This window comes from Trachurus japonicus, chromosome 8 (assembly GCF_045865225.1).
Source record: "Trachurus japonicus isolate A0001 chromosome 8, Traja_1.0".
Lineage (NCBI taxonomy): Eukaryota > Metazoa > Chordata > Actinopteri > Carangiformes > Carangidae > Trachurus > Trachurus japonicus.
In genome coordinates, this window is record NC_140914.1 from 4,199,628 (window position 1) to 4,213,188 (window position 13,561).

Sequence of the window (13,561 nt, forward strand, 5' to 3'; positions counted from 1 at the left end):
ATTTTGGAAACGTTCTTTGTTTTTGTTTTTATCACGGAAGAAATTGCTTTATTTTGGGAGAACTTTTTTTATTATTACCCCCCAAAATGTTTTATTTGATTAAAAAATAAATGTTTAAATTATGTTCTCTGAGCCTGAAACTATTTTAGGCTTTTCTTTTCTCTTTTTTTAAATGAATATATATGAATTTTGTGCATATTCTCATTTGTCCAGGTCATAGTATCTCAAAGGAGGTTAAATCGAAAGCAACTGGACTTTTTTGTTTTAGTTATTCCTAGTCAAATAACTAAGTCCAGTTGCTTACCTCCTTTGATATTAATTTTATAAAAACCTCACACTCATTGACATTTTCTAATTATGATTTTATTAATTATTTCTAAATAAAGCAAAATTTTTAAATTGTAGGTTTTTTTTTTTTTTTTTTTGGTAGCCTCTAAAAAATATTATTATATTCATTTCCCTTGTCTGCATTTTGTCTTCTCATAGTTCAACACCACCAGAAGTGAGAGCTCTTTATGAGATTCATGTAGTTTTTATCTCGCAGCCAAAGATTTTTATATCTGGATGCGTGAATGTGACTGTCACCAGCCCTCCCTGGCGCCTTCAATAAAATGAATTATCCATTGTTAATAAGTGAAGAGCTGTAATCACTAAATATATAGTTCACATGTAGCCTCCATTTTCTTCCCTGTAATAACATGCAGTGGCTAAAATATTAATATCTGAACTCTATTTTATATATTCACTTATAAATGCTTTTATTTTGTAATGTGAATAATTATTGCCTCCCAGGTTAACACAGTCAGTGACCAAATGTATAAATAGCATATAATATAAATATATTTACATCCCATATTATTACACATAATATTTACATAGGTATTGGTAAACATGACATTAGAAACACTTTATCAGTAATAATATCTAAGCTTCCTGAATACTGATTATACATCTTATTTATTGACTAAGTGGAGGAACACACAGGAAACAGTGAGGCTCAAACCTGGAAGTGAAAATATAAATATAACACGAATCACAACAGAATATCTCCATCTTCCTTCACCCTGTAAATATGAGAGATAAGCCGGAGATAAAGAGCTAAACACATTTTAATTAATCGACCAAGCATCATCACAGCTTTCAAACATTTGCATAGTTTTTTAAAATCTTCTCTCTAACAACATGACGGTAGTTTTGGATTCATGAGCATAAAATATTTACTTCCATTCATTGTGCAAGTTTTTAAAACGTCTCCTCTGGATTCAAACACCACGAGTATCCAGCATAGTTTATTAAAGTTGATAAAGTGCTAATGCAACCACACGGCGAGTCTCTGCTGCGTCTCTAAAACTAAAACACTTCATTTATTTATTTAAACGAACCTACGTGTTACAAATGTGCAGTGAGACTGAATAACACTGAGGAGATTAACACTGTGGTTGGTGTTACACCTTGGCAGCCATTTTGGAGCCACACCGCTAACTAACATAATAATAATAATCGTAATAATCATAATAATAATAATATAACGTCTATTCATCTACCACCAGTGCAGGCGTTGCAGTCTGGACCGAGGACCAGCCTGTGCTCTGACATAGACTAGACGGGATGTACCCAAAAAGTGAAAGTAAGGAGCATTTATGGGTACAAGTCGGTAACCGGCCTACTTTACATATTTCAAGGGTGCTGAATCCAAAAAAACTGGTACCTAAGCGAAATTGTGAGTTTTTGACCTTCTAATTTGCATATCAAAATGGCCACCAAATTGCCTATCTTGCTCAGTCGTTGGACCATTTTCCCCAAGTTTTTTTGTAAGTAGGCAATCAAAGATGAGGAAATTAAGTTTCTAGATCTATAGTCTGGGGTCAGAGCAAGGATATAGTGTAGGCTCACTGCTTTTTTTATGTATACATGTCATATGTATTATGTCATATCAACAGGGAAAATTTCAGAATAACATTTATTGAATATTTATATCCACTTTAAAAATGACACATAAATGCTTAATTCCACCTTAGAAGTTATACATTTGCATGTATATGCATAAAAAAAGCAGTGAGCCTACACTATATCCTTGCTCTGACCCTAGACTATCGATCTAGAAACTTAATTTCCTCATCTTGATTGCCTACTTACAAAAAAAACTAGGGGGAAATGGTCCAATGACTGAGCAAGATGGGCTTTGGTGGCCATTTTGATATGCAAATTAGAAGGTCAAAAACTCAAAATTTCGCTTGGGTACCGTTTTTTTTGGACTCAGCACCCTTGAAATATGTAAGGTAGGCCGGTTCCCGACTTGTACCCATAAATGCTCCTTACCTCTTATAGAAGGCCCTTTTTCTGAAATCCGTCTAGACTAACATGTAAAGTGCATCATGTGATCGTCTCTTCTACGTGTTTTCGCCGTCATCGTACTCTACATGTGTTGGCTCGAGCAGCTTCTTTGTTTTGGACGACGGACGTTTTCTCGGAGGCGAAGCTGCTCTGAAGACAAAAACTACAAACATTTCACTGCCTCGTTCATCTGTCATGTGGTTTCCAGTCCTGAGCAGGAACACACAGTTTAGTTTAGTTTAGTTTTTTGCACAAATGAGAACAAAATAAAACATTTATTGAAGGGACAGTTCAACATTTAGTCAGATTCTCCTCTCACCATAACCCCTGTAGTCATAGCAGTAGGTTCATTATACCTTTAATTATCAATTATCGGTGCATGTTGTTTTGAGATCGGCGGGGCAGAGACGTGAGCTGCTCAGTGAACACAATGGAGGTGAACGGTGCAGGTCCCCTACTGCCCCTCATCAAACTCATCAAATACACAATCCAACAACTCCACAACACAACGCTCTGGTGGACAAGTTGTGACCTGCACATTCACCACGCTATGAGATAATCATGTAACATTATGTAACATCACGACACATGACGCAAATACTCGAAACACTGGTAACCCTTTAATTTACAGGCAGTTAATTACGTGCAATGTCAAAAAATAGCCTAGAAATAACAATTAATTGCGTCATGTCTAGAAATAATAGTCTATTTCATAGCAATGTAGAGAAATATAGCCAAGAAATAACGATTTATTGCATAAATATCACAGAAATATCGGTCAATTTCAAGGACTTGGTGGAGAAAAATTCTGACCTTTCCCAAAAACTTAGGTTTTGCGTATTGTAAACACATCCACTGACTGTCCAAAGCACGAAAAGCATGTGTAATCTTTTGCCTTTATGGAAAACATGACATTACTATGAAACTGACCGTTATTTCTAGGCCTTTTCTAGACATTATGACACAATTAATTGTTATTTCTTGACATTATCACCAAATTAACGGCCTATAAATTAAAGGGTTACTGGAACTACTTGCGCTTTTATGTAGTTTTATGTAGTTCCGGCTGCATTTCCCTCTAAAACAACTCTGTCTGGTAACGTTGTGTTATTATCTCATAGCGTGGTGAATGTGCAGCTCACAACTTGTCCACCAGAGCGTTGTGGAGTTGTTGGATTGTGTATTTGATGAGTTTGATGAGGGGCAGTAGGGGACCTGTACCGTTCACCTCCATTGTGTTCACCGAGCAGCTCACGTCTCTGCCCCGCCCATCTCAAAACAACATGCACCGATAATTAAAGGCCATGAACCTACTGCTACGACTATAGGGGTTATGGTGAGAGGAGGATCTGACTAAATGTTGAACTATCCCTTTAAGAGTGAGCAATTTATTTTATTTTGGTAAACTGAGTTCAGGTGGCGTGGTTTGATGAACCTTCAGAATAAAATCCTGGAGATAAACACAAGTTGTTTTAAAATGTTTTTGATCCCTCCTCTGTTGCTCACCCTGAGGTTTCTCAGATTTTTCCCTGTTAAAAGGGTTTTCCATGGAGTTTTTCCTCAGTGGATGTGAGAGATTAAGGACAGAGGATGTTGTTATGACGCTGTGTAAAGCCCTTTGAGACAAACTGTTGGTAAAAACGGGCTATACAAATAAACTTCACATAATGACTCACAAATCTGGACGTCCAGTATGTGTGTGCAAAAAAATGTTTTTTCCTTTTGTTCTGTACTAAACTAAACTATTCTTTCACATTCTTGTTGGTTTGGTTTTGTTCATGAGGCGTCTCTTCATGCTCTGCTTGCTTTTCTGCAGGAGGTGGAAGACTTTGAGTGTTTCACAGGGTTTGAGGGTGTTTACAGATGTTTATGTTCTACAGGCATGAAATAAAAGCTACTGTTGGAAAATTAAAAAGAACATAATTAAAGTGCTCCAGGAATGTGTATTATGTTGTGTTTGTGTTGTTTTTGTGTGGCCAACTTTTTTTTGCACTTTGCAGCTGCACCTGAATAAAAGCAGCAGAAACAACCGTGTTTCATAGGGAACTACTTTTGTCCACCAAAGAAATAGTCCCTGTGGAGGAAGAAGACAGAGTCTTGGAAGTCGTTCTACGTCCCGTCAGAGTCAGTGAGATGTTTCTGTCTCAGAGCAGCTCTCAGTTTGTTCAATAGACCGAATCTCCTTGTTGTTTACATTCTACTTCCGGGTAGAAAACCAGCACGTAATTTGAATGAGATCAATAGTAACGAACGAGAGTTTAGCTATATATCATATTTTTCACGCCCTATCAGCGTTTAGACAAATCTGAAATGATTGAAGAAACATTACTATTTCTGTGTGTGTGTTTTGTGTTGCTATGTGTTGTAATTATTCAGTTTGGGGGAATCACGGTGTCTAGAAAGCATCAGTGGCTCAGCTGACAGGGACAGCTAACGGTAGCTAAGCTAACAGCGGTAGCTAAGCTAACAGCAGGACGTCAGCTGTTAAAACCCTCCCGTTGTGGGACACGACATGAAACTACTCCAGTTAGCTCAGTCATGTTGGAACTCAGATATCCGCTGGAGAAAATGTTTTTTCATGGAGCGTTTATTGAGTCACTGAGTTATTAAAGTTAAACAGTTAGCTAACCGTTAGCCCGGCTAATCTATGATAACCATGACTAATTACAAAAATGTGCACACAGAAATAGTAATGTCTGTCCAATCATTGGTTTTATAGACTTTACAAACATCAGATTAGTCTAAACGGTGATATAGTAACATGAAAAATATATATAGCGAAACTCTCGTCCGTCACTATTGTTCGAATGCTGGTTTTCTACCTGGAAGTAGTTGTAAACAACAAGGAGATTCGTCCTATATGATATGATGTAAAAAAGTCCAACACCGAGGAGACGTGGACCTGTCCTCGCTCCGTCTCACAGCTGTTGGACCCGATCCCGATCCCGATCCCGGTCCCAGAGGTCAGAGGTCAGAGCGGTCGAGGCTGGTGCAGACCGGCCGTCTCGGGGCTCAGGGCCGGACTGTGCGTGGCCTTGGAGGGACTCCAGTTCCCCAGAGACGCCTGCACGGCCTTACGGTGAGCCAGTCTGTGTGTGATGGAGAAGCCGGCGTTTCCCTCCAGCTGAGACAAAACCACCAGCACCTGTCTGAGAGAGAGAGAGGAAGTCACATGACTGAGCACACACACTTAGTCTGTGTGTATATGTGTTTGTGTTGTTAGTGGCCTGCACTAGAATCTGAGTCTGAACCCGAATCAAACCCAACTTTTAAAAAATGTTTAAAACCTCTCCTCCCATAACAACCTGTAGGCTGTTATATTGCAGATATTAAAATGGTTTAACTGGATGTTTAAGCTATATTTAATTTAATTGTAATATATATATATATTAATAATTTATCTTTGTGAGGGTCTAAGGGCAGAGGATGTTGTTATGATGCCATGTTAAGCCCTTTCAGACAAACTGTCTGTAAAAATGGGCTATACAAATAAAATTGCCTTGTCTTGTCTATTCATTATATTTTGATTGAAAGGATTACCGTAAAACACCAAATAAGGGCCCGGGCGTTTATTTGCTTAAATCGCTCAAATCAACAGGCGTTTATTAGGGACCTGCGTTTATTAGGGACCTGCGTTTATTAGGGACCTGCGTTTATTAATAGTGTTCAACCTGGACCTCTTTCTGGGGAAAGAGGCTTCACTCTGTGGCGGCAGGCGGCGGTGGAACGATACGTGCGTTTCTCGAGGCATTACTGTAAATACGGCCAGGGCGGACTCGTTCTCTCTCTCGCTGACCTCCGTGGTCCTGACCCGCACAGGTACCAGGAGACTGAGACCCCCCGTCATGTCGGTCCTTCACCCTTCTTGATCCGCCGCAAGTTGCAAAAACCCTGCGGATGTCCAGTCTCTCCACTCCTCTCCCACACTTCAGCACCTGTTGGCTCGCCTCGCACCACCGTCCTTTTTTTTGTTGTTGTTGTTGTTGATTGAATGAAGTAGGTCTATAACTAATAACAATGCAACGTATAGCCTAACTAAATAGGACGCGCATGAGTAATCAGAGAACAGTAGGCTGTTTACGCTACTTTTAAAAGGAGTGAAGTCATTTAAAACGAGGAGCGAGCCGAGCCGAGCCGAGCCGACACGGTGCAGCCCAGGACAGGAGCTGAAGTGCGGCTGAGAGGAGGACAGACCGGGCAGGAGCAACCAGCTGACGTCTCGTCGGTCCTCGGCCGACTTTAATGTCTCGAGACACCCGCTATATTTGCATAGAACAATGTTTGACCCGCCGTTTATTTGGGATGGGCGTTTAATATAAAAAATATTTTGCTACACCCGGCGGTTAATTGGGACCGGCGGCAATTTGGGACTCGGCCATTATTTGAAGTTTTACGGTAAGTTAAATATCAATTTATTTAACTTAATGACCATATTCTTATATTTAATGAAACCTGATGCAAAGATGTAGTTTTAGCACTTAGCACTTTTAATGGCATAAGTGGGCTTTATTTAATTTCATATCAATATTAGGTTTATTTAGAAAAATGTTTGAAGAATTTTTTGGGTTGTTAAATTGATTATTTCGTTTTTTGAAGTGACTGAACGAACCCTGTCGGCTCGTCTTCAAGGGCTGTGATGATTTTAAACTGGCTTCAGTCTCTAATCTTTGTATTCATGTGTCCATGTCTGTGTCGGGGCGTGGGAGTGGGAACGGTGTGTGTGATGTGAGGGACGAGGAGCGGCGTGCTGCGTTCAAGTGTCACAGTTTTAAATTGGTTAATGTTTAAACACAAACACATCTTTCTAATCTGCAGGTTTTAAAAAAGCCAGAAGTAAAGATGTGTTAGTTGTCCCTCGGGCTGGATGTGTGTGTGTGTGTGTGTGTTTGTGTGTGTGTGTGTGCGTGTGTGTGAGTGAACCTGTGCAGCGGGGGGATGCTGTCGATGGTCTTGAGGCTGCTGCGTGTCGACACCACGTTGAAGCTGTCGCTGCAGTCACACGACACGTGCAGGTGGTGACGGGGATGACGGTTCTCCACCATGACGATGAGCCCGGCCCAGCCGTGGGTCAGGTAGTAGCAGGTCATCCCCTCCCGGCCCTACACACACACACACACACACACAGATGTTTGTGTACGAGCCTATGGTTAATAAAACAGTTAAAGGGGAACTATGTAAACTCAGTTACCGTACTTTTCAGACTATAAGCCGCTACTTTTTTCCCCGCCCCGGTGTCCCAGCTCTCGTCTCTGCGGCACCGCGACACAAACGCGCTCCGTAACCCGTAATGTTTTGTTTATGACGGTTAAGACTACACAAACACACGCGTCATAACATCGTATATGTTATGTAACGTTATCCACTGCTCCATTTATTGATTTTTCGCCGGCTTCCTTGTAAACAAATGCACATGGAGGAGAGGAGCGTAACCAAAACAGAGGAAAAGCGAGTGGACTTGCACAGTTCCCTACTGTCTTTCTGTGTCTTATATTCAAGTGCGGCCTATATATGTATTTTCTTTTAAATTTTAGCTGGTACGGCTGATACTCAGGTGCGCTCTATAGTCCGGAAAGTACGGTAACTTTAAATATATTCATTTTCAAACTTTTTTGTAGACTTCTTTTTCTGTTTACGATGATGATGTTATTGTAAATACCATTATGATTTTGTCTTTATTTGTTACTTCTATAAAGGCTTCAAGTATTTCATGTTCACAAAACACCATGAATAAGTAGAAAAAGCATTTCCTGAAGAAAATGCAAGTGAATAAATGAAAGTAGCTGAAGTTATGGCTTTAAAAAAGGGTTGACAATCCTGCACATTTATACTGGAATCTAAGGCCGCGTTCAGACTGCCAGCCAAAATCCGATTTTTAGCCCATCCAGATTGGAACTGGATGGCTCTTTTTAAGTCTGAACAGTCCCAAATCACATGAAATCCGATTTTTGCAAAACGGATCGAAACCACCTCCAGGAGGTAGTTTCAGATCGCATTTGGACAGATGCGTCTCAGTCTGAACAGCTCCAAACACTCAGATCGGTTTTGACTGTCCGTGACGTCACTCTCCGCGGCGCTGTCACAGGTCCCGTATGGTCCCGTGAGCTCCAGTTAAATATCAATTTCCTCCTTGTTACTTTTCTTTTATACAAACTACCGTGTTGTCGGCGACAGGAGTGACGGCGACGGCGCGCTCCAACTCTGGGGTGCTGGAGTTTCCCGTCTCTGTGGCTGCACACGCACACGCACACACGCACACACACACACACCAGTCTCTGGTACACGTACACGTACACACACCAGGCGGGCTGAGGTTGAAACTAGCGGGGCAGTGCGGCTGCAGCACCGGGCAGATCACTGTGCTGCAGCTGATCTGCCCGGTGCTGCAGCCGCTGCGTCCGGGAGGCATCGCCTGTCACATACAGCGTAGCCTCCGCTCCGACGTCGTTGCTACAGCAACCTGTCAGCTCGGTCAATAATGTGGCCCAGTCTGAACAGAGCCAAATGCGATTTGGACACTTGCTAAAAACAGTGTGGACAGTCAGCCCTAAAAATCGGATATGAGAAGGAATCAGATTTGAATCAGATATGCCTGCAGTCTGAACGCGGCCTAAGTCTGGTGTCTCCTCCTCTGTGTCTCTAACCCTCCTCTCCTCCATGTGTTTCATCTGTTTCCAACAACGAAGCCGGTGAGAAATCAATCCATGGAGCGGTGGATAAGGTTATTTATCATCTACCATGTTACCATGTTGTATATCTGTGTAGTCTTATCTGTCATCAACAAGAGATTACGGGTTACGGGTTAGCGCGTTACGTTTGTGTGGCGGTGTCGCCGTGGAGACGAGAGCTGGGACACCGGGTCGGAGGCTCTGATCTTACAAGGTTGGTTTTCAGCCAAGAGACGCTCCATTCTCCCTGGAACTAGTTACAAGGCATCGGTTTAAAGGGATAGTTCAACATTTTGTCAAATTGGCCCATTGCCATAACCCCTATAGTCATAGCAGTAGGTTCGTTACCTTTAATTGTCGGTGCAAGCTATTTTTAGAACGGCGGAGCAGAGCCGTGAGCTGCTCAGAGCTACGCTACGGAGGCTCATTATGGGATTTCTTGGTTTCCCTCATCAAACTCATCAAATACATAATCCAACAACTCGTCCAACAAGTTGTGACCTGCACATTCACCACGCTATGAGATAATAACACAACGTTACCACACAGAGTTGTTTTAGAGGGAAATTCATGCAAAACCACTGATGCGTGTTGCCTTCAGGGACAGTTTTTCATCAAGCAGTCTTTGCATTTACCTCTGTTTTTGTGAATAAAAAGTTTTTGCAGCATAAAAACACAGAAGAACATGAACATGACAAACACACTCCGCCTGCTGAGCTTCTGTATCAACAGTCACCTCGTGTCTCTCTCCTTTGGTCTCCGTCAGCTGGACGATGGCGTCGGCGATGGTGGTGTTGGACGCCGTCACCTGCTCCACCATCACCAGCCTGGAGCTGTAGACGGCCAGCGTGAAGCCCGGAGCCTCGGCCCGGCCCCCGCCCGCTGGAAACACACAGCTACAACACTTAGACAGTGTCCCACAGAGGGAGGGGGGTTAAAACAACTGGACTACAACACATCTAGGAAACGCTTTAATTTACAGGCCGTTAATTACGTAATAATGTCAAGAAATAACTATTAATTGCTTCATAATGTCTAGAAATATCCTAGAAATAATGGTCAATTTCATAGTAATATATAGCCAAGAAATAACAATTGATTGCGCAGAAATAGCCCAGAAATATCGGTCAATTGTAACGACTTCTGGCCTTTCCCAAAAAATCCAAAGCATGAAACGCATGTGTAATCTTTTACCTTTATGAAAAACATGACATTACTATGAAATTGACTTTTACTACTAGGCTATTTCTAGACATTATCACGTAGTTAACAGCCTGTAAATTAAAGGGTTTCCCACATCTACAGCTGTCGGTGCAGTTAATGTAACAAGATGATTAATAATCAATCATCTGAAGTCACCGCAGCTGTTCAAAGTTAATAATTTGAGGATTTATTCTTGTTTTCAAATTAAAATGTGTTTACTTTAGGTTGTGTTTGTTTTTGCTGCTTTCTCTTTGGTTTAGGAGGCAGGTGATGTGGTGAGGTGTGTTGTCAGTCTTGTTTACATAAAGTCTTTGGATCAGGTTTCAACTCTTCTTTTGACATTTCCTTGTTTGAGGAAGTTGTTTGAAATGATTAAATAAGCACATAAAGCCTCATGCAGCAGCAGCAGCAGCAGCAACATTACAACCTTCATGACGGAGGATCAGACTTAGTTTCAGACACGTGCTCCTAATAACATGGGAACTGGTTGTGTTGTGTTTGACCTCCTGCAGAGAATTGTTGCTGCTGCTGCTGTTTTGTAGTTACTACCTTTAAAGGATAATTCCAGGTAAATTCAAATAAATAAAAAAAACTGTGGTTTTGTGGGATGTAAACAACCTTGTAGCGCCACATCATGTAATAATGTAATAACGCTGCATTTTGTAATAAACTTAACTGCATTTTGTTAGAAGTTGTTACTATTGCTTTACTACTCTATTTGTAGCTGTTAAATATTTTACCCCATGTCTTTACCCCATGTATTTTTTTAATATGTATTTAGTATTTCTACCTCATATGTATTTTTTAGATTGGGTGGGTGTCTTTAGCTTAATTTTATATAGTAGATAAGTCTGTAATTTTTTAGATGGATCAGTTTTTATTTTCTGTTGTTACAATGAATTAATGATTGAATGCACTGCTGCTGTAACAGCTGCAATTTCCTGTGAAGGATTATTAAAGTATGTGTCTGTCTGTCTATCTTTTCGTTATTACAAAATTCGGGTGTTGCACTTTTTTTTAAATGAAAAACAATGTAATAATTCTGTGCATTATGTAACAACTTATAACAAAATGTGTCAAAGTTTAGTACATATTGCCTTTAAGAATTGTATTACAAAATGTGGCGCTACAAGCCTAAACAGCCTAAGATCCGTCAGCTCCCATTCTACGCTGCTGTGGTGATGCATGGACAGACAGAACTACTGTAGAACAGGAGACAGTTAAAAGAAAATCTAAACATTCATTCTTTTAGAGCTAAAATATTAGAAACTAGAGCCCCAGGTTGAATTTACGTGGAATTGGCCATTTAAGTGTACCTGTGCAGTGTGTTTTGACAGATCTTTGTCATGTCAATAAAGCTTGTTTGAATCTGAATCGAGCCGACGGAGCCTGACAGGAGCTGCGGTGTGTTCATGTGTTTACCTGCTCCCTCTGTGCTGCTGCTGCTGCCGCTGCTGCAGCTGTGCCAGTGGTTGAAGGCGCAGCACAGCGCCGCGTACTCGCCCGGCTCCAACATGACGTCGCAGCCCACGAACCTGCGGACGGAGCGGCGGCTGTGAGCGAGCAGACGGCCCAGAGCCAGAGTCCCCGAGCCGTCGTAGGAGGCACGAAACACCAGCACACACAGATCCAGGAGGTGACTCTCCGCCGTGTCCCAGCGCCTGAGGAGGAGCAGGGAGATCAATACCTGATTAATACCAGACCAATACCAGATCAATACCACATCAATACTAGATTAATACCAGATTAATACCAGATCAATACCAGATCAATACCACATCAATACTAGATTAATACCACATCAATACCAGATCAATACCAGATTAATACCAGATCAATACCAGATCAATACCACATCAATACTAGATTAATACCACATCAATACCAGATCAATACCAGATTAATACCAGATTAATACCACATCAATACTAGATTAATACCAGATTAATACCAGATCAATACCAGATCAATACCACATCAATACTAGATTAATACCAGATTAATACCAGATCAATACCCGATCAATACCAGATTAATACCAGATTAATAACAGATCAATACCAGATCAATACCAGATTAATACCAGATTAAAACCAGATCAATACCAGACCAATACCAGATTAATACCAGATTAAAACCAGATTAATATCATATTAATACCAGATCAATACCAGATCAATACCAGATTAAAACCAGATTAATACCAGATCAATACCAGATCAATACCATCAGACCAATACCAGATCAATACCAGATTAATACCAGATTAAAACCAGACCAATACCAGATTAATACCAGATTAATACCAGATTAAAACCAGATTAATATCATATTAATACCAGATCAATACCAGATCAATACCAGATTAAAACCAGATTAATACCAGATCAATACCAGATCAATACCATCAGACCAATACCAGATCAATACGACTGATAACAGATCAAATGAAGTCTGGACTGACATTTCATACAGTTTAATTACTATAATGTACATTTCTGTTTTTTTTTACGACTTTAATCTTCTTGATCTTCGTCCAAAACCAAACAAAACATGATTTGTGTTGATGTAATAATTAAAGGGACAACGAGGAGTTTCTATTTGGTTATAAAAAAGTCTCATATTAATGTGGATGAATCTACGCTACCACTTGTTAATGGTCCATTTTAGATAAATATATGGTTTTGTCTCTATGGTTATTTTGTTATTATTAGTGGTGGTGGAAATGCTGGGCGAGCCGACCAGCGTTTCCTTACTTTCGGTCCAAGAATTTCACCGTGCGCCCGGAGACTCATGGTAAACGTAGTATGAAAACTCCTCGTTGTCCCTTTAACGACCCTGACCTCTTGTTGTCGTGTGGCTCCGTGCTCCTACCTGCTGCCCTGCTGGAACAGCGCCAGCTCCACCGACGTCCGCTCCAGAACCGTGATGGACACCACCGTCACCGGGACGTCGGCTCCTCGGGGGAAAACGCCGGGGACACGAAGCTCCTGCCAGTCGGAGTGGATCTTACAGATGTCGACCGAGTCAAAGTACCTGATGGAGACAGACACACAAACACACACAGAGGTTCTTCTGTCTTCTACATCTCCAGGAAACAAAGTGAAGCCTCGTTAAAGGGACATTGTGTAAGTTCTCCTGTTATCTAATCACGAAAATCGATTATTTCGTTCAAAAGTACATTTTTCAGAGATCTAATAAACATTTCTTCAGGGCTGAAATCATCCGTTTTATTTATTTATATAATCAAACCACTTATTCCATCTCTTCAGACATTCTGGTTCTTGATTTCTGACTCTATATGTAATTTTTTCCATTTCCAGAATATTGTTTACAGTTAATTTCCAGTTGTTAAAAGA

At 40.9% G+C, this 13,561-nt stretch overlaps 1 protein-coding gene across 1 annotated transcript in view; it reads right to left on the reverse strand.

The window, feature by feature from the left end:
• Nucleotides 1–5,200: 5,200 nt before the first annotated feature.
• LOC146982380 (calpain-15-like) overlaps nt 5,201–13,561 on the reverse strand; it is a 37,418-nt gene continuing 29,057 nt past the window's right edge. Inside the window, exons 13-17 of the mRNA XM_085783377.1 lie at nt 13,077–13,238; nt 11,625–11,863; nt 9,736–9,881; nt 7,255–7,433; nt 5,201–5,483 (exon numbers count right to left, since the gene is read on the reverse strand). Of these exons, the coding sequence (XP_085639503.1) occupies nt 5,306–5,483; nt 7,255–7,433; nt 9,736–9,881; nt 11,625–11,863; nt 13,077–13,238 (904 nt within the window). The 3' untranslated portion in view covers nt 5,201–5,305. The remainder of the gene's footprint in view (nt 5,484–7,254; nt 7,434–9,735; nt 9,882–11,624; nt 11,864–13,076; nt 13,239–13,561) is intronic.